General features: G+C 46.0%; 4 protein-coding genes across 7 annotated transcripts in view; 2 read left to right on the top strand and 2 right to left on the bottom strand.

Annotated features, from left to right (window-relative positions):
- LOC121588808 overlaps positions 1 to 25,067 on the bottom strand; it is a 33,668-nt gene extending 8,601 nt beyond the window's left edge. Inside the window, exons 1-2 of one of the 4 annotated variants that reach the window (XM_041907179.1) lie at positions 25,055 to 25,067; positions 15,340 to 15,441 (exon numbers count right to left, since the gene is read on the bottom strand). The gene's annotated coding sequence lies outside the window, so the exon portion shown is untranslated. Of the gene's footprint in view, positions 1 to 15,339; positions 15,577 to 16,450; positions 16,561 to 25,054 lie in introns of those variants that run through there. The other 3 variants (XM_041907174.1, XM_041907175.1, XM_041907178.1) reach the window with 3 other exon arrangements.
- LOC121588810 (carbonic anhydrase 7) lies at positions 6,938 to 10,082 on the top strand. Its single transcript, XM_041907184.1, has 5 exons — positions 6,938 to 7,481; positions 8,500 to 8,715; positions 8,813 to 8,966; positions 9,098 to 9,452; positions 9,543 to 10,082. The coding sequence occupies exons 1-5, from the start codon at positions 7,409 to 7,411 to the stop codon at positions 9,699 to 9,701; spliced, it is 957 nt and encodes a 318-aa protein (XP_041763118.1). The 5' UTR covers positions 6,938 to 7,408; the 3' UTR covers positions 9,702 to 10,082.
- Positions 9,952 to 11,493, bottom strand: LOC121588809. Its single transcript, XM_041907183.1, has 2 exons — positions 11,134 to 11,493; positions 9,952 to 11,066 (listed from the first exon to the last, which is right to left on the bottom strand). Exons 1-2 carry the CDS (start codon positions 11,247 to 11,249, stop codon positions 10,088 to 10,090), a joined length of 1,095 nt encoding a protein of 364 aa, XP_041763117.1. The 5' UTR covers positions 11,250 to 11,493; the 3' UTR covers positions 9,952 to 10,087.
- LOC121588807 lies at positions 18,367 to 25,638 on the top strand. The gene is made up of 6 exons (XM_041907173.1): positions 18,367 to 18,606; positions 18,685 to 21,144; positions 21,211 to 21,340; positions 21,414 to 23,294; positions 23,371 to 23,585; positions 23,664 to 25,638. Exons 1-6 carry the CDS (start codon positions 18,553 to 18,555, stop codon positions 25,503 to 25,505), a joined length of 6,582 nt encoding a protein of 2,193 aa, XP_041763107.1. The 5' UTR covers positions 18,367 to 18,552; the 3' UTR covers positions 25,506 to 25,638.
- Positions 25,639 to 26,369: the final 731 nt, after the last annotated feature.

Here is a 26,369-nt window from a genome sequence, read left to right as displayed (position 1 = left end):
TAATGGTCTTCAGTATTAGAGTAGTAGAATAGTAAGGCTAATAGTAATAGTTCTATGAATTATTTGCCGAATGTGAGTACTTTTAGAGGTTGGTTATGTTCTTATTTGACTCAGAGAATCTTATATTTCGTGGTTCTCAATGATCAATGATCAGTTGAAAATACCAGATATCATCAAAATTTGGAAGGATGCATTTGGAATTTGGAAGGATACAGAACATAACGAAACAGAAAGGTATAGGCAAGTTTAATACATTTCAGTGAAACACTTCTACTACAAAAACTCGTCAAGCAGGAGGCTTTTTATTCCCAAAACATTTGTAGTAAGAGTAAAATAATTAGTTCCTTTGAGTTTTTGAGCAGCCGAACTAATTATTTCATGACGTTCAAACGGTAGTTCTTTCATCATTGAGAATAATTAGATCCTGAATCGGGTTAGATGTAATACAAAAGGGAATATGTTTTTCATTCATCAAAAAAAATACAGAAAAAATACAGAAATGTCAATAAATCAATCAACAATCAAATACAATAAAACTTTAAATAAACAGGCTATATCAATAACATTTTACTCCATTTTCTCCTTTTCCTATGTTCTAATATTTCTAATGATTGAAATATAAAAATTTTCAATATTTTTTTGCCTTCAATATTTGATTCCTTTCGGTTGTTTTCAAATTTAAAATTAAAACTCTATGCAGTAATGAGATTGCTTTAAGTCGCTCATCTTAAGCAGAGAGTAGCATAAACGAAGAATTGCGACATTTTTACTGATTGTTCACGTGAAAAGCAAAGAAGTTTATTTGCCCATGAGTGATCCCAAAGGCCCTTAAGTTCGTAAGGTATCTTTCTTATTGTTCAACGATGGTACATTAAAGTCTTATTTGCGCTATAGCTTTTCAATTGGACCACACGATCCATACACGTACGACAAAATTGTATTTAAACCAAGTACTAAGATCATTTTTGCGCATGGAAATTATTCTCTACACGAGATAAGAACCAAGTACGAATGCACAACACAAGGCAGCACCGTTAACAAGTTAAACTCATCTTTACATTCATTAACCCTAATTTCCTACCATTTCCACCAAGAGACGATTGAACAATGGTCTGTGATTGTGATTTGCAGCGGTTTCCACAGCGGAAAACATTACTCTCTACATTCCATTACCAAAGCAAACCCACTTCGACCACTCTATGTGTGCAAGGTAGTGGTCAATTGCATTTATTAGCAAAAAGCACATACAATCCACAGCTCAAAATTGAACGGTACCTCACACCAAACATGTTTGATGAAAGCGACAGCTAAAAGAGAAATGCAACATCCCCAAATCTGTGTCACTCGAATCAACCGTATCCGGCACACTCCACACGACGCTAAGTTTACGAGATCCAAGCGATGATCCGCCATAATGTCTTCCGCCAGCCATACAGCCCGTCATGTGCGCCACATATCTATCGCAAAATGATGCTAATCTGTTCGTTGCAGTTCATTGCCATCGTTGTCCCATCGGTGCAACGGGGAGATGCATCGTGCTGGAGTGCATCCCACATTATCACCGGTGCATTACCGTGCGGAGGCCACGGTCACGTGAGAAGACAATGGAGCAGTGTGTGTACCATTGTGCCGCTGTGTGGCTGTTGTGACCGATAGGGCAGCCCCGCCACTGGCGGTTGCGTGAAGTATGCAATTAGGCAGCTTTCACTCGCGCCCTTACTTAACCCCGACCCCGGCACGTGAAGGGCATGGACACACGCAGCCATGTGTGGCGTGCTGCTGCTGCTGCTGCTGCTGCTACTAATAACAATAATAGTGACGAAGCCATCCAGTCATGCCGGCAGAGGAAAGTTCAAACAGTCCACTATGCCGCCACACCGCAAGAGGGCGTTGAGACGTTGAGATCGCTCGTTGCTCGCTGTTTGGTGGGCACTTTTCAACCCGATACTGGCGGCAGTCGGTCGCCCCCCTCCCCTAATCATTGCAGTGCGTAAGCAACCGTGACCGCTTAAGATAAAAGCATTGACCAACGCACAGAAATCGGTGAACCGAACCAGGAGAGCTCTGCCGAACGGACACCACCAGATGCCCGTCGTGGTGATGGGCTCCTATCGTACGAGCCAAAACTTTCCCCTCCGAGTGGCTATCATCGGGGGATGCGTTTTCTTTGTTGTGCTTTGCGAAATTTGACACTTTTTTCCCACTTTGGGTTGCTGATAGTGGCAGGCAGGTGAAACTCGGTACTCGGTGTTTCTTGTGAAGTTGCAAGCAAATTTTTAAAACTCTCAAACGGACGTCTCATGTGCCGCAGAAATCTATTACAGCCAAATTGACCTAAGCAACTGCATTCGATCAAACTGAGGATCGCCAATAGGCACAAAGACGATCAAAACAACAAAGGCGCCACTTGCACAGAGCTGTAGTACTAACCAACAAGACTCTAATAGCATCCTCACGAACTGGGGGTGAATAGATCATCATCAAAATATGTTGTTTTGTACCTTTTTTGTTTTATTCTCGTGATACGCTCTCGGCTTGGATCATGTCTATCAATCTACTTGTTGTGCACAGTGATCGAAACAAACGTCTTTCGAACAAAAACACATTTAAAAAATGGATCAGAAATTGAAACCACAAAACACTGGGGAGTTGCAGAAAATCCCCAAACCAACCAAGTTCACCTAAGGGGTGCTCTGCACGTGCTACGATCCCGGTCAAGGGGAACGCGTCACGATTTCGCACCATTCATCTGCCCTGCTCACAGTGATGCAGGCTCGAAGTGATGGGCGGACGTTCCATAAATTTTCCATAACCAATAAACATAAACATAAGAGATCATGATCATACTGTTCTCAGTGAGTTTCTTAAAATAAAACAGATGGCGCCATTATACAATATATACAGATGGCACTATTGTTAAATCAATCTTACTAAACGTTTTGATTAATTAAAGTTTTAATGACGTAGTTTTTTTTCCTTGTTTTACGTTACGTTTTATAGAATTAAAGTGGAAATAAATCGATTGTATGTTGTATAAATATTTCAACTAGCTGTATCATTGGATGAACAGGCATGGGCGATCATGTAAACAACAACATGCGTTCAAATTTAGTGGATAATTTAAGTTATATTCACAAACCCTTGGATGTTCCGAAAAGTCACAATATACATAAAACATCTGTGGGCATAGTATTCATCAAATGAGTTGTTATACAATTACCCCGCTGTCAAATTTTGACTAGAATTTGAGAAGCAATGTCCACCCGTTGACCCATCGTGAGGTACCAGCCGGTGAGGGACGATCGGAAAAGGGAAGTTTCACCTCAACAAAACACCCTTCGCTGTATCTTCTTACCCCGGGCATGACACACGCAAACACTTGAAGGTGTAAATGAGGAAGTGCCAAATCATTATCACATGTGCTGTTCCGCTCCAGTATGAGTACATTGGGCGTTTTTTTTTGGTTGGTGTTTGTTAGTGTTTTTGCTTTCGAGAACTTTCAAGCCATATTTTCAGACTTTAGGAGAAAATTGAAGACACAAAGACATATATGCTTCACGAAAATTGAAGTTTGTAGCGTACACGATTTGCTGTTGGAAGTGCCAGCACTCTTAAATGTTCCTTCCCTGTAACCTATAATTCACCCCATGCTCTCTCACCACGTGAGCCATTTTTGTGACGTTGTTAACCGTGTTGTGTAGTAGTAATAGTGCAGGTGCTGGTTCTTATCCGTGAACCGTTAATTTTGCGGTAATATTTCTACCAAACATGACGCACCGCCTCTCCATCCGAAGACGCTTTTTTAACCACCAAATTCAATCACAAATTGCGGCAAACGATCATCACTGTTCTCGTTTTCGCACCGTGCTCCACATCTAAATACGAGGGCGTGAAATGGGTCGCATGGACCGACCGAATGAGTGGTCGGCCGGACGAATCGAAGCGAAGCTTTTAATGCCATTATCGGTGCTAATCGGTAGCAACAAGCCGCGATCGGCGCTGTTTAATATCTGCTGCTGCTACTACTTCCAGGATCGGATTCCAGAAGCCCGTCGCTGGCTCGCTTGTTCTGATTTCCCGCGCCCGGAAGTTGGTGTAGGTTCCTCTCTCCATGCCTCCAAAAATGCGTTAGAAGTAAAGCGATTGAGCGAACTACTTCACTGATAGGTTTGCTGAACGAGCCGAGAACGCACCTATTAGCCTATATTTATAGCTCGATAATCGTGTGCGCGTGTTCCGTTGCTGCACCGAAATGCGTCAAAAACGGAAGGTGGAAATGGGGCTATAAACTGTTTAAATATTTCACCTTAAAATCTCGATCGGGTGTGTGTTTGTTTTGATGGTTTGGATTCTATGCGTTGTCCCGGTTCCGTTTTGTGGGTTCCGCTTTCTTAGCAGTCACCTTATTTTTTTAAGACCAATTCCCCACGCAATCCAGCACAGACACATTTGCGTTAAGTAGCCTGCGTAGATGAAGTAGATACGGATGGCTTTGGGGCGGATGATCATTCGCACAAGTATGCGCCGGCAAAGCACTTGTAACTATAATCAAATTAAAGCCATGGTTTGAGTGAGCTACTGCTACTGTTGCTGCAGCTGCTGCTGCCGGTTATCGGTGTAGGGCCGGCGACCCGAACAGGCAGCTCCCGCTCCCTCATTCCACACACGTTCGGTAGTAAAGTTGTGATTTTTATGTCAGCATATTTCAACGAAAGTACACCCTCCAATCAGCATAATAATGAACGATCTCTACCTCGATCGCTGTACATACCTGGGGAGGACCTGGGGAGGTCAATAATACATAGCGCGGGAGGTGTAGCGGAAGAGAAACAGTAACTAGGATTGGTGCTGGTGGCGTGCGTCTTGTGATGGCGCCTGCTATCCCCCTACTTCGGATCGAATCCGTCGAATCTGTCTATTCAAATTAGCGCTCGGTAAGCTCAATTTGCCCATTTTATAAGGCGTGTATACCGTACACAAAACGGTCCTAGAATCGATAAAATATGTTAGTGGGCATCGGCGGCCCGTCCATCACGAAGATGCAATATAAATTACAGCCGTAATCATCGAAATATTTTACACCGCACCCAAGAGCCCTCTGGTTCCCTCGGCAATACCTCCCGAATGTCTAGAGGCTCTCCAATATGGCACGAAACAAAACAAAAAAGAGAACGTATCGAGGGCTATACCCGGTTGAGGGAAAATCCCTACATTGCGGGAAGCGCTCACCCCGAGCGCTCATTTTCTTCGGAAATGAACGTTACCTTTAATGACCTTGGCAACAAGGGAAGAGGAGATCATACCCCACCAACACTACTAACTTCCTTTCTTCAATGATGCTCGGGTATATCACCTGACGGAGACATTTTACAGCTGTCTACACTACACCACCCGGCACTACACCAACGAGACAACCTGTGTGTGTGTGTGTGGAGGGGAATTTCGATCGTGCTGGAAAATAATGAAAACAGTGTGACGGTGAAACGAGGTGAAAAAGCTTCGATGACGACTTCCTCGGTGGCGAGTGTCGCGATTTCAATGATCGGGTAATTTACACCTATACCTTATGCCGTCTCAAAGCCATGTTTGTCCCTCTCCCGGCCGCCCTTGGTAGATTGACTTCGTGAGCGGCACTTAATAACCCAGCAGCAGCTGCAGTCGACAAACCAGTAGCTGTTAGAATAACCCTCGCGTTGATTTTGTACGGTGGTTGTTGAGTATTAAGCGGTACAACAAATCCAAAATTTAAAATTCTGAATGAAAAATTGGTCCCGTTAACACGATCCTGCACACATTCTGCAATCACTGATCAGTTCAATTTAATGATCATGATTGCCGGCCTTTGAAGACAGATCCTAGACAACATTCTTCAGGAGATCGAATTCTTCCTTTCAGTTTCCGTATCTTTCCATACTTAATAACGATGTTATGTTATAATTAATCAATATCATATTATTTTTAGGGTCCATTAGTCTCACAACTAACTCCGACTCCGAATATTCGAAGTGAAATTCATAGCAATGCAGCGATCGTGCTAGACCGCCCCACACTATGTTTCAGGTCGCTATCCTATCTTGTCTACTATTAATTGATTTCTTAACACAAGCATTGGGGCTTGTAGCATGTCAATGTAAAATCTGGTTCAAAATCCTATCAAATAAATGCACCATTTTAACGCCATTACAAATTCAACCTTTCTGCCCCAGTTCGTTCGCTGCCTTATCACGTTCAAACTCCCATCAAGGGCTTCGGAAAGCAACCGAATTAGGTATGCTTCTTCCGCATCTGCGCAGGAGAGGATGACAGCGTCACAACACGTCTCTCACAAAATGTCTCTTAAAGAAAAGATAAGACGCACATTGATTTATGTCCATCCATCCATCGCTATCCTCCCTTCACCAAAACCTAACACACCCCTCCCCCCTCGCAAAAGGCACGCAACTTCAACCACAGGAGGTAATTAAAATTTGCCCATCGACACTCCACCGTTCTCCCCCTCCCGTTGTTCCCCTCCCAATCAGCCTCGTTGAGATTCACACCGTCCTCAGGGCACAACGTACACGGGGTCCGCCGCGCTAAACACGTTGCGCCGAGGCGCCGCACGTTTTCGAGCAATTAATGGTCAAAAATTCGCCCAAATCCGCCTATGGTAAGTAAGTCTGAGCTGGCCATCTTGGTACGGAATAATTCTTTTCTTGCCCACTGCCCACTGGCGTGGCATTCTAAAACCGTGGTGGCAAAATTTTAATGTCCATTCCGAAGACGTCCAACAAGGAAAAAGGGATAAAACCCAAGCGTACACGCATACACGCAAGGGAGCGCGTACGCTTTAACACCTCCCCCATTATGGTGAGTGTCGGATTGTGTCCACCCAGGTATTCTGCACGCATCGAGGCGAGCTGCTGCTCTTCTATGCACACGATTCTATAAAACACTATCAGTGGCGCGCCGAAGGTACCAGTTTGCGGTCGGGAATCGGTCGAGACAGACGCCGCCGGTAGAGCGCTGTAGGATCGTGCACATTACAACAGACAGTCTGCTGCCGCTCTCTGTCATCTGTCGTCGAAGGTGCAATTGCGCTTTTCTGAGTGGGATTTTCGATAGTGTCCGGTGGTGGTCATCCCTTCCCATCAGTGCTCGCAGTATCGCCACGTGTGCTGTAGCCGCAATCGCAATCCCGACTTGCGTTCGCGCAAAAGGAAGAAAAGCACGTTCCCGTTGCTGCTGAAGCTCAGTTGCGCGCGGCCCGTTCTGTTGCAGTCCCACTCCAAACCGGTCGTTAAAAGCATTCTTTTTGTGAACTCTGAAATCGAAATTGTGCCTGCAAATAACGATCAGTGAGCGTTCGGAGCAAAGTGATACTGAGGTTGGAAAGTGAAACATTACCATCGCTTAAAAAGTGTTCATCATGCAGTTGTCGATTGGATCGAGGTGCTGCCGGTCTGTTTCCTCACTGCTGTTCGCGCTGCTGCTAATCGGCGGTAAGCTGTGATTCTAGATTAATTGCTAAAACATCGATAAGAAGCACACGTTCGATGGGAAGAGTGCACACTTGAGAGAGTGAAAGATTGCGGGACAACCTCTCGCCAGCGTGCGGTTGTGTAAACGCACCTTCCCTTCTGCTAAATGTGAATAGGTGCTCTAATGCCGGGAGGATTACTAGAGCACTGCACTGGCTCTGGTTGGTTTTGGCGTGCCGTTTAACACCAAGTTTTCCCAACGGGCAGTAGTGCTCACATGCGCGCTCATGCACCAAAAGTCAGGCGTATCTGTTTTGCTGCTGCTGCTGCTCACCGCAGAAGCAGTGACCTCTCGGCATACTTACACCAGGAGAGCCGCAGCCGCACAATTGCACCCACAGGTGTAGCAAAATAACACCGTAAACCAACCCCCCCGCCACAGACAGCAGCCGAGTTTATCTAACTGCAAGCGAGCGGAGCACGTGGCCCGTGTTTTATGAGCGGTGATTCTCGGGTGCATCTCGAGAGGGGCAATCGTTTGCGGGTTGGCCGTTGTAAATGGTCACAGACTTTGCTAGGCCCCGTATCATATCGTACTTGCGAGCTAAAACAGCAATAAGCACTCTTTTCGCTTTCGGTTGGAGGTGTGCTGTAATGCTAATGGCTACTCATATTTGCACATTACTATGTGACATGCTTGAAATTGTTATCGTTCGTTTAATTTCCTCTAGTTTCACGAGTAGCTAAGTTAAAATTGATTTGCTAACAAATAATCTGTTTCAAGTTGGTGCCTTTTGTACAAATGGTGTGGTTGTACATGATTGTTTAAACATGCTATCATCGTACAAGGTTTACGGAGGCAAAAGAGGGTAAAGTACACGATCACGATGGCGTGGTTTGCCAATTTTGAACTTACAGCATCCCTCTATCTGGCTCTCTCTCTCTCCATTCACATTTAACATATATGAGTTCCGACACGCTAAGTGCCACAACCAATAACATTTCGCTATCTTTCAATGAACGTTTTCCTGCCCCACAGGCCGATACGACGGTGCGGATGGGCATCGGTTCGGCTACTCGAAACCGGACCAGCGACGTTGGTCCAAAGCGCACCAAAGCTGCGCCGGCGCGCATCAGTCACCAATCGCGATCCATAGCCATCGGGCCGTCCCGCTGTACATGCCGGCGATCGAGCTGGTCGGATACAACAATCTCCTTCCGGGCCCGATGACCATCCACAACAATGGCCATTCCGGTAAGTGTGCTGGCTGGGCGGAGGGCGCGCAAGTTCTTTCACTTACAGCCGCTTTGCCTTTCTGTTTTCGCGCTCTGTCCCTTTTTCCGTCCCGCAGTGTCCCTCTCGATTCCGAAAACGGACCCAGCGATCGGCAAGCATCCGTACATCTTTGGCGGCAAGCTGGAGAACGAGTACGAGCTGGAAGGGCTGCACTTTCACTGGGGCGACAAAAACAACCGTGGCGCAGAGCACGTACTCAACGATATCAGGTAGGTGTGCGCGAGCGGTTGTGCGAACTTTGTGCGCAAAAACTCTTGCACCATCGCCTTCACCAACAGCACCAGACAAGGCAGGATGGGAGGATTTATTATGCATTTGTCCTTGTGCGACCGTTCGCTAGGTATCCGCTCGAGATGCACATCATACATCGGAACAAAAAGTACAAATCCGTCGGCGAGGCGCTGGGCTATTCCGACGGTCTTACGGTGTTGGGCTTTTTCTACCAGGTCACCGAGCAGGACGCACCCAGCATCAACACACTGGTGCGCTCGTTCGGCCAGATCGTCGACTACGACCAGACGCTCCAGCTGAACCACACCTTCACCCTGCAGTCGCTGATCGACGGGATCGATCTGACGCGCTTCTACACGTACAAGGGTTCGCTCACGACGCCGCCCTGCTCCGAGGCGGTCACGTGGGTCGTCTTTCCCGATCTGCTCAAGCTTTCCGTCAACCAGATGAAACGGTTTCGTACGGTGAGTGTTTCGCGGGCTACAGTTTAAAAAAGGGAATCAATTTAAATCCATTTCATTTTGGTTCTTTCTTTTTTGTTTTGTTTCTGCTAGCTCGACACTGGCATTCACGGTTCGCCCATGGTTGATAACTATCGGGCGCTGCAACCGATCGGCAATCGGCGCGTTTTCGTGCGCAAGGTAAACTCACGCTACACCGGGCTGGACGTGTTCGAAGGCAGACACCACAGCAAATGGGACTGGGTGTACTAGGGCGGGGGATTGCTACCGCCCGGTGCCCGAACTTATGGGTAGATGTCGCGATGACCTATTCGTTCGTGGCTGAAACATTCCCGCAAATCCATTACACAACACCCCATGTGCCATCGTCCCGGACTGTCGTTGAGAAGGGGACATCGCGAGAATAAAACCACGCGCTAAGATACTACACTACTGACCGGCTTCAACCTCGGTTTACAGCAGAAAATAATTTATGACTACTATACGAGAAGCATATGTTTGAAAAACGGGTTTACAACAAAGCTGCAAAAAACGCGAACATAAATTATTCACCCAAAAACCATAATTGTCAACAGTTATTATTAGTAAGCTCACCAGTGCCGCATAAAGTATTTGCAATCGATTTAAAGTTAACTGATTTACCGTTTCATGCCGTTTGTTCGCTCCCTAGTTTGGCCTACTGTTTTCTGATTAATGGTTGATTTTCGCAAAATTCGCTTGGAAACTTGTTTACGGGTATTCCGACTATCTTTGACCCCCGCTTGGCAGACGTTTGCGTTTTCATCATGGGACAGTGCGGAAGTACCTGCACCAAGCACTACCCTCCGATCGCCTGTCAAATCCTTCACGGTGGACATTCTTCTCTGTTTCGCTGGCGTAGGTGCAGTGATGGTAGAAGGTGCACCTAGCTGCTGTTTCCGGCGCACTTTCACGCCAATATTTGGCCCACTGTTGCTTCTCAGTACTGGAACGCCAACGTTAGATAGTTTGTTAAAATGTTGCATAAGTTTGTCCGATAGCAGGGTAACGTTTTCATTCAACCCTATGCTTAACAAGGCTTCTCTCGTTGACCTGACAACCGGAACATTGCCTCGAGTATGGCTAGCCGGCACTGCTTTTGGGGGTACAGCGATATGTTGCTTAATATTCTTCCCTAAACCTTCGTTTGATTTGGCGACAAGGTTCTCTTTACCATTCTCGCGGGACGCTTTCGGCTCGCCTACGCCCATGAGCATCAGGTCGAACCTTTTTCCGGTACCGTCTAGTGCTTCCATATTGTAAAGTTTCTGACGAACTTCCGTTCCAACTAACCACTCCGGTAGCTTGGCAGCTGATGCTGGCTTTGGGTCTAGCTTCGTACCCAGTGAAATGCGCCACGAAGGACGTCCAGCGATGGTGCGCGTTTTGCACACCGTTTGCTCCTTGGCTTTGTTGACTACAGCCGGCTCTGACAAGCTGAGCTTATTGAGGCCGCCACCGAGCAAATGAGCGGGAAATTTCGTTCCAAAAATGCAATTAAACAGTTGTTTGTCTATCACCTGGAACTCCTCCAAACTGCAGTTCAAACTGTGCAATGCAAACACTTCGTAAATGTCGTCCAACGTTTCACATCCAACGCTGCAAATAGGTAGAAAGAATGTTGCACAATCTAGCCATCTTTTCTTGTAGTCAGTTTAGCACTTACGGTTCATTGTCCTGCGTGGGCATTAGAAGACTGAACTGATTCGCCGGTACAGGCACGCTGAGGAACGCTTCGCGCAGGGAAATATAACTCGAAGAAATAAACGTTATATCTTTCATAATGAAAACTTTTGATCGACACCTTGCACACTCGGAACATTTAATGGGACGCGACTCCTTGTACCTGTGCCGTTCGGCGGTTTTTTAAACCACAGCTGATTGTTCTGACAGTTTATTATTTGACAGCTCGTGTAGTGATGCATTAGGCGGTGGTCTATCAATGTATCGCATGCATGCTTGCTCTAAGTCGATACATCAAAACAAGCAAATCTGATCTAATCGGTGGTACAGGGTTGCTCGAATGATGTCGCCAGATTTTATAACAAATGCAAGTTATAATTGCAACACAAATATGTCAAACAAATTATTTGTTTGGTTTTAAACATTTGTCTTAAATATTTTAACAAAATGACTTGTATTTTTCATTTTAATTTGGTCATTTTTTCAATCCCAATATTTTTCCAATAAACTTCCACAACAAAATGATGAAACCTATTACAATATCTCCAAAACACATCTTTCAAGACGGCAAAATATTGTATATATTGTGGAGCACGATTTGGGATCTAAATGCAAAAGAATATTATTATTTTTGAATGATATAACAAATTATCAAATTAATAATGATATATTATTAGCCGGTCTCGTAGTACAGTCGTCAACTCGTACGACTCAACAACATGCCCGTCATGGGTTCAAACCCTAAATAGACCGTGCCGCCATACGTAGGACTGACTATCCTGCTATGGGGGGAAATCAATTAGTCACTGAAAGCCAAGCCCACAAGTGGGAACAGGCGGGCCTTGACCGACAACGGTTGTTGTGCCAAAGAAGAAGAAGAAGATAACAAATTATATGAGTGGATATGAGGATTCTCCTACGACCGTAATATTTAATGCTAATTAAGTTTTGGTTTTGCTAAAAAAAATAAAGTTTCTTTACTATCTTCCAAATTCGACGCGAATCTTCTACTTCATCCTACTTTTTTTCTTAAACATTATAAGCCAACTAACTTAAGCGTAAGACATACCCTTAACCTCCTCTTCCCTCTTCAACCTGATCGCATCACTAAACGTATTGCATATCCAAGGCCTCTTGTGTCATGGTCGTCAACAACGCGGCCGGCTTTTTTTGTTTGTCTCTGTACATCTAAAAGAGCTTCTTGCGCACGATTGCGTCATAGTGGTAAACGTCCGAACGACGGTATCATCTCATCTTTTACGACGACTCCTTCAAACGAAAGCGTACCGAGGGGTCCAGCAATGCTTCATCTAATAGCAACCATTACGTCCCCCACCGCACTATTCATTTCATGCCCTTTCTTGAACCGTCCGCATGTCGGAGGATTTTATGTAATTTTTAACAAAAAGAGAGAAACAGTCTTCTTCAAGCTTTCCAGATGTATCACATATAAAAAATGAGGCGTGTACTGCTCGAAAGACCACTAGCGGTGATTAGAGGGATGAATAATGTTAACGAGTTGTCAAGATGGTAAATTTATGGCAAGACTTAAGTAACTCAACATCTCTTTTACATTATCATTTAACGGCGGCTTAAAGGTGCAACAATAACAAAAAAAAACGTATCTACGAAGATGCTATTTACAAAATTAGACCACATTCAGCCGTAAATAGTGTTTGATTGAGTGGGACCAACCTCTTTTTTGCAGACCAACAAAAAAAACCATTTTGAAGCAAACTAATTAAAACCTTCACATAGTTAGTAAACAGCTAGTTAACATTAATAATGCTGAGGCACGAAGCCTTTATCCGAATTCTTTGCTTTTCACTTTCAGAACCGCACGATCGCTTTGTATGCTAACACATATCCAATTCCAATTGACACAGTTCCCACCCGGCCATAGACAATCTTGACCACAGACAACCACAACAACAGCAGCAGCAGCAGCATCAACGCTCTTCGCTCATTAAGAATTCATCGCGTTCTAAAACACTACACCAAACCGCTAAGAACAAGATTCTCACTGCTCCTCCGGTTGCTCGTTGTCGATCGTCGAAAATATTTTGCGTGCGAATGGCGCATTTTTATGGCGTGCTGCAATTATGAAGACGTGTGATGAATTTACATTACCACTACATTAAGGCGTGCGTACGAATTCTTTTCATCACATTCTTGACCCACATCAGCCTTAACCCCAGCGGTAACCGAGATCTGTAGGTGTGTTCGCACCTAAGCTAGGTGTGATCAAGCGGTCTCTGCTCGATCGAGACTCGGTAGTGAAAACCATCATCCATAACATCGTTACCCTCTCTCCTATCGTCTTGAGGCGTACAAGACTGACCTTCTTTTTCGTTATTCAACTCCGGACCATGCCATGGTCCTGTGCACGCGTTCGAGAGCTCCACGCATTGCAAAAGTGGCAATCGCGCCGTGCGCATTCGCGATTAAAGCAACGAAACAATAAAGTATCATCATTTCACCTCCTTTTACGGTAGTTGAGGTGGAGGTGATGGAGCTACTAGACAAGTACGTAATAAGTTTGCTTGTGTAGGGTATGCGAATGTGTGCGTATGTTTGTGGTTAATAATGTAACCCTTACACTGTATAAAACGGTGTACTTTGAACGCCAATTGCTTTCCTTTAATATGCATTAAGTAGACACATTAGCGTTTGATTTAATTTTAAAGATTTTTTCTCCTGCATACAACCAGTTAGCAAACAGATTGTGTTCGGTTTTAAATGCGTTTACCCATTCATCACGCTGCCCCCAGTGCCGCGGGTGTCCCGCGAAACCGCCACTGAGCCTTAGTCCTTCGGACAAGTCAAGGTAATTTACTTTCAACGACGGCCCCTCACCCGTCATCCCGCGGTCGGAATGAGACAGTTTCTTAGAGTGGTTCTTGTATAGGTGGTGGAACTCGAACGAGCAAGGGTAACATTAGCAACCTTCCAGCGCCATCCGGGAGGACAACCGGTTGCTTAATAGTAGCTGCTTGCTACTAAGAGCGTGTACACACTTAAGCTGTTTACGTTCAAGCCTTGCAATAAATGCGCAATCGACCAACGACACCTCGGCTCGCTCGTATAACATCTGACAAATTACAGTTTTAATTGAAAGCTTCATATGCTAGACACTAGGTTCAGCGCATCACTAATGACACAGGCAACATTAAAACACACTCCAATACATGGGGCTTGCAGAAACTTTCATTGGTGCTAGCCGAAGAATGCCGTTGATTCGTGGTGAGAGGTGTTATTTTGCGACCGTGCATATTCATCGCACAATTTGCAACGGTGAAATTTGGCACAAGCGCAGCGTGCTTAAGTGGTTTTGTTTATCTTGCTGCGATGATCCGAAAGAAACCGAAATCTACCACAATCGGGGGTTTTCCTTTTGCCGAATGAGTTTTTTGGGGTGCGATTTTTTTATAATTCTTTTTATTTTATTTTCTGGTTTCTATTTAAATTATTTCTACTCAAGCCGTAATTATCATGTCTAGTTTAATCTGCGATGTTTTCTGCCAACTTTAAAAACATTGTTGACCCACTTTTTCATCGAATGCTCGGGAGGTGGATTAAATTGAAAACAAAAATAAACCCCTTTTAAGCGTCTTTCACTTTCCTAACAAAGCATCTCCATACACCACACTCCAACACGAAATAACACCAAAAACATGGATCAATTTTGCTCCTACGGAAGTTTAGCGGAAAATAGACATAATTTGTCCGATTTTTTTATTCTGAGCTGACCGAAGATCTGAATTTTGTATGGCAACAATGATAGAAAAAGAGTACACACAGCTGATACACGGTTAGCCGTTAGGCGTTAGCGCCTGCATGAAGGTGCCACAATCACCGAAACAATATATTTTCTGATCTGAGATCAGTACTGTGTAATAATTGATAGTTTGATGCCAGAGATTGACCTTACACGCCAAAACGACATAAAAAAGTTGTGTAGGAATTGTAGAACACCAAACATCTTTGGTTTGTTTTTAGAAACTCGAAGGTTATTAAGCTAACTTTAAATGATAACAAATATAACAAAAATCACGTGATACTAAAACATGATTTTTTTTATAAATGAATTTCGCGCTGAAATGCTGCTGATTCTTATCACATCTACTCAGGTTTACCATTACAAGCTAACATTAAATTAAATAAAATTAAGAATAATGCTCCTACCTACCTTTGTAGTGTTGTTGTTCCGATGATCCCGTTTTCTCAACCTCGATTTTCCAGTTCACTTGTGCACAATGTTTGAAAATTTCATGTGCTTTCAATTTCTTCACTGGATGGAGATGAAGTGGTCAGCAAAAAAAAAAAATAGAACAGCTCGAGGCACGAAAACAGCAACGGTAAAAAAAATAAACTCACACAAACAATCACGCAGTAAATTTACCACTAAAAATAACTACCACTGCCACTGGAGAAGGTAAAATTGAAGAAAAAATATATGATTGATTAGCACCCTTTTGTCACTAGCCACTGGAGGAAATTCGCGGTCGGAAGCAAAGCGCGGTGCCCCTACACGTAGAAAGATAGCAGATGAGGACGAAATGAACACATACACACACAAACCATACACTTGGGAACGAACGAAAGTTGTTCGAAAAAATTATCGCTTCACTTTCACAAAAAAGACACAACAGACACACCGGCGAGAAGCACATTCAACGCATTTGCTGATCACCGGTTGTGACCATTGGTGGACCGACACTTCGTACGCATTACTTTTGGGTCATCCCCAAGTAATGTCGGCGAAATCCTTGTGGAAAGATAATCCGTTTTTGCATTTAAAAAAAACCGAAAAATTGCATCCGGCAACGGGTGAACGGAATGGCGTACGCGCAAATATGCGCAATGTTCGCGTAATCGATTGGCAAATGCACGTCGTCACATCGATGAAGTAACACGCCCCGGACCCCTACACACCACTGGGTACAGGATTTTTACTGAGTCTTTCTGTACCTTACTCACTGCCTCGCCAGTCAATGGGCCGACCAACGATCGGTGGGGACAAACTGAGCAACGACGCAGCAGGATCTTCATTCACATGAACCCTCGGGAAGGGCTACCGCAAACCACTTTATCTTTTCACTTTCAGTCTACCCCGGGACCTTCCGAGAAGCGGTGTCTGCTCATGCACACTGTTATTCACCACGATCCTCGGGATTCCAGCGACCAAAAGGTAAACAACGCCCCAGCGACAACTTTCTCCGGCGTGGATAACTTGCTCGCGGATGCTCGACGAGGGAGCTGTGCGGTACAGTCCGACAAGAGGGGACAGATTAACGTACAAACCTGTGCCGCAGCTGGTGGATAAATGTTTGGTTTATCGCGCTTGACACCTCAAGGCTGTGCGTGCGAACTGCACGAAAGTCTAACACGAACAAAGTCGGAGTTGGTTGTGCGCGGCCGGTCCAAACTTCGTGCCGGTCGCGGTGGCCGATCTACTCGGTGGCCGCACAATAATCCACCTCATCGTGCCGTTTCACTCCGTCCGCAGCACTGGGCGCACCTCTTTCACCGTCATTCGTCTACCATTCCTTTCACTCACGTTTCCGGAATGCAGTACTCGATCTCTCCACCCGCCGTGGCGCATGGAGCATAAGATCACCTGTGGGGGGCTCCAGGGTAGCATAGGCCTATGCTAGTTATGTGAACACCGTGGGAGGGAATGGAAGGCCAGAAACACAGGTGCAATTAGCTGTAAGTGTGAGTGGGTATGGTGTGATAGACAAGGTAAAGTAGATGCATCCGGGACTTGAATGTGGTAAAGCATCGAACGAAACAGCTGACGAAAGGCAGTTAAATTGGAAACAGTCAATGTGATCTAAAGCCGCAATTGCATGCAAGCTTTATTGCAAGTTCGGTTTTTCAAAACGGACTTTTAATTTATGTTTTGTATGATGAAAATTAACAGATATAGAGTAAAATTTTAGATAACTGAAAGCCAGATAAATTGGAGATCCTCACTTACCCACATTCCTCATTTCACTCATTCAAAACGCATCTAACTTTGATTTTCCGGCAAAAAGAACTTATAACCCAGGTTGGACGCAAGTCTTATAATTGCATACAAAAGTACTGAAAATCTCGCCCCGATTGGGAAATAGAGCACGATAAAATAAAATTAGTTTTAAATTTTTAAGATTTAACATAAAATACGTTCAAACGTAATCCGTGGTCCAGTCCTGACGATATTCATTTTCATTTTTTTTATTCATTTTCCATGCAATTTTAAGTCATGCGTGCAACCTGGGTTATAAGTTCTTTTTGCCATAAGTTCTTTTTATTGATTTTCCTTACTATTTTTAATATTCTCATTGTACGAGTTGTCCTCTTCTGCACCTTCGATTTATTTACTGTTCATAAAAATAAGAGCCAATTTCTGAAACATTGTCTAATATTCGATAACAAGAACATTTATCTGTTCGCTTATTAAGATTTCGCGTCTACATCATAAAAACTGCATAAAAGCCTAAACTGAATTGGAAGTTTGAATGTACGTCTCTTACTTCACTTTTATACAGAACTGACTTATATATCCTAAGCTATCAATGTAAATGTACATAACTAATAGCTACCACCTAAATGTTGTGGAAATTTAGGAATAAGTAAAACATTATAGAAAATGGTGTTATGGTCAAACATCGACGAATGTTGTTGTTGTGGTTGAAATCTCATTTTATTTTTCACTTTTGTCTAGTATATAAACATAGGATTTACGAGATTTAGCAGTAGCTTTTCAACGCGGTCATTGAAGATAGGGCCATGAGACAGATTTTATCGTTTTGTAAATGAGTGTTTGGAGAAGAACGCTCAATAAAAATAAATTACCATCGACGAATGGAAAATGGATAATTTCAAGTAAATTAAACATATAAACTCAATTCGTTCAAGTAATACATTAGTCCCACACAATCTTTTGAAATTATTTTATTTCTTTTTACAAAATCTAAAACCTTCTTTTGTAACAAGAATAAATAAATAAATAAATAAATAAGTAAATAAATAAATAAATAAATAAATAAGTGTACGATCCTGCCTTCCATTCTCTGCACCATAGTGCATCGCGATACCGTATTGCATACTTTTAGGCGCTAACCTCCGTAACGGCCATTTGCATTCGGTTTGCGTAGTGTTAGTGGCCAGTGCCTTTTATTCACTCTCGCCAGTTCTCCTAGCTCAGTATTCATAAGCATTCGGCCAAGTACACCTTCACCAGCAGATTCCGTGGCTATTTCCTCTTCCAGTATCGTCGTGTGCACAATATCGTATCGTCATCCCACAGTTAAAGTTTTCTCGCAATCATGGTGCCATGGGTTTGAGTGCGTTCGGTTGAAATATTTTAATTCGTATCCTACAAACACATGTTTTATGTTAAACCGTGTCCATCATGCAGTGTAGCTCGTATCTAGTGCTTTCCTTTGTGCTCTCTATTCAGTTGGTGGTAATAACCTTTAACAAAGCGCCCTGCAATCCCGTACCGTGTCCTAACCACGTGTTCTCACTTTCCCCGCTTTTCTAGCTTGTAGTGCATAGTGATGGGGAAAACATTCCGCTCGATCCACAGGGCCACATGCGAGGGCCTGCTACCTTTCCGAAACAGGAACCTCACAACACAACGCACGATTCCGCAACGGAATCAGCTACCCTTTCCGCGTACGAACTAAAGCGCCAACAATTGCTAGAACATCCGGACGGGTTCGACGAGGCGGAGCTGAAACCGCTGCGCGAAACACACATCAACGTGCTACACGAAGCGATCGATGCGAAGCTGATCGATCCAAGCTTCATCCGTACGTTGGGCGCCGTATCCGAACCGCCGAAGGTGCACGATACCACCCGGGATACGCTTTCGATACGGTCCATCGAGGAGGACGTTAACTTTACGCACGGCGAGCGGGTAATGCGCTGGAAGACGATGAGTGCTATCAACGTCGATCGGCACGTGGTCGTGGGGCTAACGGCGGCCAGTGCGGTGGTGCTGCTGGAGCGCGACGGCCATTACGTCCTGAGCCAGGAGCTGCTGCTCGAGTCGGCACCGATTGCCTTCGAGGTGTTAAGCTTCTGGGACACGGAGAATGCGTCAGCGGTCGGGTGTGTGGTCATATCCATGGGCAACTTCCTCGTCTGGTACACGCTGCGCGAACAATCGGAGTACAAGCTGGAGGAGGAATGGCGCTGGCCGTTGCACAAAACAATTACGCAAATTAAATTCTTTCGCCAGAAGGAGGTTGATGCGCTACTGCTAATAGGTCGGCATCCGAACCGGCACGAGTCGGTGTCGGCCACCGTGTACGAGTTTTCCTTCAACGATCGTCAGTTTTGGTTGATGCAGAAGCTCGGCCTAAAGCATCCCTGCCCATCGGTAGGGCTAGTGGCCGCCGGGGAAGAGTATTTGGTTGCGTTTCCGCAGAATACGACCGTAGAGCTGTACACATTCCGTGTCGGCGATCAGAACCGTAGGAAGTTTAAAGCCGTTGGTAACTACAGCTCGGAAGCGCTCCGCTCGGTGTACGCCTTTCAAATAGGACGCTACGCGTACGTTGCTATCAGCGGCAAAACGCCGGCCGTTTTGCGCTACAAGCGGGGTAAGTTTTACGAGCAGAAGATCCCCACCGAGGCACTGGAAATAGTGGAAGCGTTCTTTGAGATACCGGCCCGAACGTACCGGGACGATATGGTGCTGCTGGTACAGCATCGTATGATTTTTGCCACGCACGAAATACAGCGCCTGGAATCGCTCGTGTGGAACGGTGTGTCGTTCGACCTGGCCACCAACATACCGTGCATGATAGGGAACGAGGTGATCGACAACGAGGTCAGCTGCATGCTGGATCTCGACCGCACGGACGGGTTGTTCGGTGCGACGATAGCGCAGCGCGGCAAATCCATATCGATCATTGTGCCGCGCCACGAGGCACACTCCAGTCTGTACCGCATGTCGATCGAGCTGCTGTCCGGGGAGCATCCGATTTTGATGAAAATTCAAGAAATCCAGGAAACGATGGACGCGTTCACGAAGATAATCGACTACCAGAACGCGGTCATCGAGCAGGCCCAGTCGTACGTTGAGCTGATGGAAAGCGATCCGGTAGTGCTGAAGCGCCAGAACCTTAGCTCGGTCGATACGCCGCTGGTGCGCTTTGCGGAGGGTTTCGATCTGGCCGGGGTGAAAATGACGATCGGACAAAATAGCTGGCGCGAGGCAGACTTGCAGGCCGATCTGACCGCTACTGTTAAAACGGTGCAGGACGTCGAGCTGAGTGTGGATGCAATGCTGTCCGAGTTGCAGTACAGCGTGCGGCGGGATGCCCGCTCGCACGATCTTCAAATCAACGGCACGGTACAGGTGACGGGACGGCTGTATATTGACGGGGCGCTGCATGCGGACGATATGTACATACAGCGCTTTGAACAGCCACGCATGGACCATCTCGTTCGGTTCGGTCGCGATGTGCACGGCCAGGAGGTACCGACGATGCAAGAGCTACACCTGAAGGAGTTGAACGTGGAGCACCTTCAGTTCGATCGTTTCAATGGCATACCGGCAGAAGAGCTACTGTATGACGTAGACAGCAAGGTGGTGCTCGATGGGGAGCTGGTCCTCGGCGGTGATCTCTACACAAACACCGTACTGCTTCCCGAGGGGGGCACATTGAATGGGATCGATCTAAACGAGGAGTTGATTTACTTCAACTGTAAAAATAGACGCTGGAGGAACCTGACACTAGAATCGCTGGAAGTCATCGACGATGTGCAGGTGGCGAACAAAGTCAACGGGGCACGCATCAATCTGCAGGAAGCGGAAAGCGCGCTACGCAATGCCATAGATGAGCATGGGCGTGTGCTGCGGTCAAAGTCTTTGCACATCGAGGGTGATCTAAGCTTCGAGCGCATCAACGGCGTCCCTTGGAAAACATTTTACGATGGGCTCGTTTTTAAGGATCGACCGATGCGGCTTGGAATTCTTCATGTGGAAGGGGTGAGTTGGATTCAAATCATGTTCAATTCAATAGTGGGATTCATTTTTGCTACTTTCTCTTTACAGAATGTGACTTTTGCTAGTCAAACAACGGTACAGTTCTTGAACAGATTACGCTTCCCGGAGGATTATGTGCTACGATCAGGACCGCGCGAATCGATCATTACTGGCCAGAAGTATTTCAAGGACTCGTTAAGTAAGTAATGGTGCATTTTTCCTATACACACTAAAATCGGATGTTTCTTACATTAATTTATCATTTCTTTCAGCAATGGATGCACTCGACATTGACGGTTTTGTGAACGGTATCAATCCGTTCGATTTCATCACACTTCACGACGATCAGTATATCCCGGGCAATGTGACATTCGACTCACTCGAGATTGAAGAATCACTCGATGTTCGCGGTGCCGTGCATGGCAAGCATATGGATAAATTTCTCGACAATCCATCCCTTCTCCAAACAAAGCTGCTGGAAGCGGCCTGTGAGTTTAACGAGGTAGTCGTTAACGGACCAATCTACGTCGATCAGCTCGATGGTTACGATCTGGACCACTTCCTGCGCAGCGTTGTGTACGTAGACGAACCGTACGTGGAAATTAACGCATCGAAACACTATCGCAGTCTACACTTTTACGAACCGATCCGGATCGAGTCGAACATGATTGGCGAGATACATCTGGACGAGCTGCTGACCAAGAGCACGGATCAGACGATCAACGTAAGCATGGTGCTGGGCAACGTTTTTTTCAACCGCGTACAGGTGCACGGCCTGTTCGGTGGCATTAACGTGACGGAGTGGGATACGAATTCGATCAAAATATTCGGCGACCAGCACACGCAGGCGACGCTAGAGTTCTGCCCTCAGTATTCCTTGCTGTACGCAAAGAACCTTGAGATAGTGGGAACCCTCAATGGTCAACCGCGAGCCGCGTTCTACGACATGGAGGAGGAAATCGTCTTCCGCGATCAATCCATCTACATGAGCGAACTGTACGCGAGCTACCTATCGCTCGCGGGCAGCGAGATCGATGGTCCCACGAACACGTTGAACGACGTCCACCTGCCCACGTTTGATGCGTACCGGTTCAGCTTAAGCCAACCGCAAACGATACAGCACGATGTGCTCGTCGACGCACTGTACGTTAGTAACGCGTTTGCTGCACGTTATCTTAACGGCTTGGATGTAGTACGACTGCAGGAGAATGTGGAGACGTACCTGAACGATGATTACATGCTCAGCGGTAGGCATGTGCTCGATACACTGCATATCGATGGAAGCGTCGAGATCGGTATACTGAATGGCGTTGATATGACGCAGTTTCTGAACAACGTCATATGGTTGGACCGCCCAAATGCTGTCCAGAGTGCATTGCACTTTTTGCATCCCTTGCACGTAGACGGAGATGTGTCGGTCGATGGAGCCTTGAATGAGATACCTTTTGTCACCTTCTTGAGCAACGTGGTGTACAGAACGGATGCGGCGGCGGTGGAGTTCACCGGATCAAAGCTGTTCACACAAGGGTTCGATGTGGCGGACGATCTGCACACACCAACCATCAACAATGTGCCGGTAAAGCATCTGGTGCTCAAAAATGAATCGATCACTTTTCCCGGACACGTGCTAACGACGGGCAGAGTGTACGTGAAAGAGATGATTGTCAGTGGCACCATCAACGGGAAGTCCTTCAAACCAATCGAAGCGTACTACGCGTACGATAACGCTACCGACACGCACATCATCAAGGGTGATCTGCGTCTGCAGGGCCAGCAGACCATTCACAGCCTAGAGGCGTACGGAGGCTGGAATGAGCTGATGAATGTGACGCACAAGCTTGCATCGCTCATCCGCACGAACCAGGACTACTACTTCAAGGGGCACTACGTCCTGCAGGAGGAGGTTCATTTCAAGCATGGTTTTACCGTTGATTACGTAAATGGGTACAATGTGTCGAACGTGCAGAACGAGATCGTTTACTACGATCAGCAGGAACCGATCGTTTTTAGCGAACCAGTAGAATTCTTTGGTAATGTGTGGGGAGGACCATTGCATATTGCGGGTGATTTGATTGGGAAAAAATTGATGGGCATTGATCCGGACACGCTTTTGCAGCAAACATTGCTGATAAACAAGGACTATGAGATTGTGGGTAAGTGTGAAGGAAGCATACATGTTGAACGACTAATTAATCTATTATTTTATTTTTCCTTTATAAAATCGTACAGATAAGATAGTGTTCCTTCCGGGAGCCTTCAAATGTGACCATCTAGTGGCAGCTTCTATCAATGGTCTACCGACGAGCGGACTAATTACCCTGCACACGGAACAAACGATCGACCAGCCAGTTTATGTGAAGCAAATCGTCATTCAGCATCCTCTACAAGTGGAAGGTCTTGTGAATGGGCGAGATCTTCGCGTGGAACGAGCAAATACCGTCATGGTAATAGGAAGTTGCTTTCTTCCTCATCCAATAAATGAACAACATTGGTCTTATCTATCTCTCTCTCTTCAATTACAGCGTTACGGCGAACAAACGATCGATGCACCGTCAGTATTCAACTCTATACGCGTGCTGAACAGTGCCACTCTACCCAAGATGCTGAACGGTGTGCCGTTTGGTGAACCGGTACAGCTGACCGACGACATGACCATCTCGTCACCGTTAACGTTCTACAAAATTGCCGCCAACGATGTGTACACTAACGACACGATCGGGGGCATCGATTTCGATCACTGGTACGAGCGCGCGCTCTGGACCGATGGGCGTGAGCATCAAACGTACTGGGGTAGGCTACGCTCTCGTAAATTCGTCTTCCGTGACAGCATCCACGGCAATGGTACTATCAACGGGTTGCCCATTAACGAGATCGTACGCAAGCTACACTCCGAGAAACAGTTCGTCGAGGGTGAGCTGGCTAAACGTCGCGCCAACTATCGCGCCTCTTGTCGCGAAACGCAAGCCCTCATCAATGGTACGCAGAAGGGTGTGTACTTCTTTAACTACTTCGTGCAGCGGCAAACTATTCGCGTGCAGCAACCCATCCAGTCGTTCTGGACGTTCCAGTACCAGGGCAACCATTTCCTTGCGCTCAACTACGGCTGCGGTAGTAAGTTCTTCCAGTGGAATCCACAGGACCGAGTGTTCGTGGGACTGTTCAAGACGCACACGGGATACGTTTTTGAGTGGCAAACTGTGGCTGCGCAGGATGAGAAGCTTTATCTAGTAACGCGATCGGCACCGACGGATGAGCAGTGCAATGTGACGGGGCTGGCGATATGGGAGTTCCAGGGACTTTCGCTGGAGCTGGTGAAGGCCATGCCGGATAAGGATACCGATAGCTTGTTTGTAGATCCTTCCACTAGTGGACGGTTCTACGCCTTGGAGCGCACGACCGTGCTCGAGTATGATGTGACTGGTAAGGTGCAGGAAGAATGGGACCTGTCACGAATCTTTGAAGCAGCAAGCTTTGTACCGAGCTCACTCGGCATTGGACTGGCTTTGGCCGATGGGAAACGAATTGCGGTTCTGTCTAGAGCCGAAGGCACCATCAACTCCTCACGCACCAAACGTTCACACGATGATCCACTCGTAAATCTGGCCCTGTTCGCATCCCCCATAACGGTGTACAATCAAATGCAAAGGAACAGCTCGTACTACCGCACGGATGATACTTCGGACGAATACACGCAGGAGGTGTCGCTACTCACCCAACCGGATCCGCTGAACGAAATCGGAGCGATACAGGAAAGCAACGATACCGTCATAATAACGCGTCAAACACAAACGGACCTGATGGAACCACTCGAACCACTACCCGAACCACGGATAGCAAAGGTAGTACCGCTCGGACGCATCAGCACCACGGAAAACACCCACTTCCCTGATCCAGCCACCGGCGAACTGCTTACCTTCCACGTTGGTCTGCGGGGTGAAGCGCGCCGGCTACTAGTGGCAGTCACCGACACGGTCAACACGATCATCCAGGGCAACCACGACACGGTCCGCATCTACAGCGACATACTGCAGGGTCACCTGTTCCAGATCATATCCTGCCACCGGCCGGCACAGCTTGCGGTGCTAGAAGTGCGGGACGAAACGATACTGGCATTTGTGGAAAATCGCCGCAAGGTACAACTCTACACGTACCGGGGCCGCAAAGGGTTCGTACACTGGAACAGCTTCAATCTGGCCTCACCCGGTGTGCAGATGGCGAGTGTGCAACTACCGCAAGCACCCTTTTTCAAATGCAACCTGCACTATCTAGCAATTGCGCTGAGCAGCAAGGAGCTTACGTTTCTCAAAGCCAAAACGCAGGGCGACTGTGGCATCAATCTGCAGCTGGATTGCGGTACGGTGTAGCGGCGGAGGTGGTGATTATGTTGAGGATGCTTATTTTGTTTTAGCTGTCAGTTTTGTTCTGTTCTGTACAACGAAGCGAAAGTTGTATTAGAAGATCTTGTGATTGTTAATGTGTTTTTTTTTTTGTGCACGATAATAAACAGTATTTTGGTTATATATTTTTAGCGACTTTTTCCTGATCCGATTGACGAGGGAATATGAATAAAACACAAGATTGTCGGTCCTTTTGACGATTTGAACCCACGGTCAGTATTATGCTAATCCGTGCTCTGGAAGGTTATGCCTCAAGAGTGGATCATAATACCGAATTTAAAAACAAATTAATATAACCAAACAATACAACTCAACGGTTTGATTTTATAAATATTATTAACTAATTTTTATAACAAATTTATAAGTAAACGTTTATGATATATTGCCCTTGCTGTGAATGTATTTACATTTATTGCAAAGAATACTATACACATTATGCCCATTTAGTTATTTCCCCTTACAAGATTGTACGGTTTTTAATAGAAGCAAAAACAAACCTTACAAATTGCAGCTACTTCAAGGGCACATCCCGTTCCGCTAAACACAATCAAAGATTACACCATTTGCCTCTTAACGTACCATGCTCATACATGCGAATCTTGAGATGATGCGAAGAAGCCGACAAAGTCGACTCCACATTCGATTTCCTCTAACGACACTATCATCCGGAATGGCCATACGGAGCAATTGGGTGAGTAACGTCATCCATCTATGCCCCGGGATTGTCTCGTCCTGTCCGTCCCAACGCCACTATCTGAAGGCCTGCAGCTCTTATCAGGTTGATTGTCATTCAAACGGTATTGCCTGCGGGCGATAAGCGTACCGCCCTAT

The sequence above is a fragment of the Anopheles merus genome, chromosome 2R, assembly GCF_017562075.2.
Source record: "Anopheles merus strain MAF chromosome 2R, AmerM5.1, whole genome shotgun sequence".
NCBI classification, from domain to species: Eukaryota; Metazoa; Arthropoda; class Insecta; order Diptera; family Culicidae; genus Anopheles; species Anopheles merus.
Note: the sequence above shows the minus strand (reverse complement) of the source record. Positions and strands in the feature narration are given on the sequence as shown.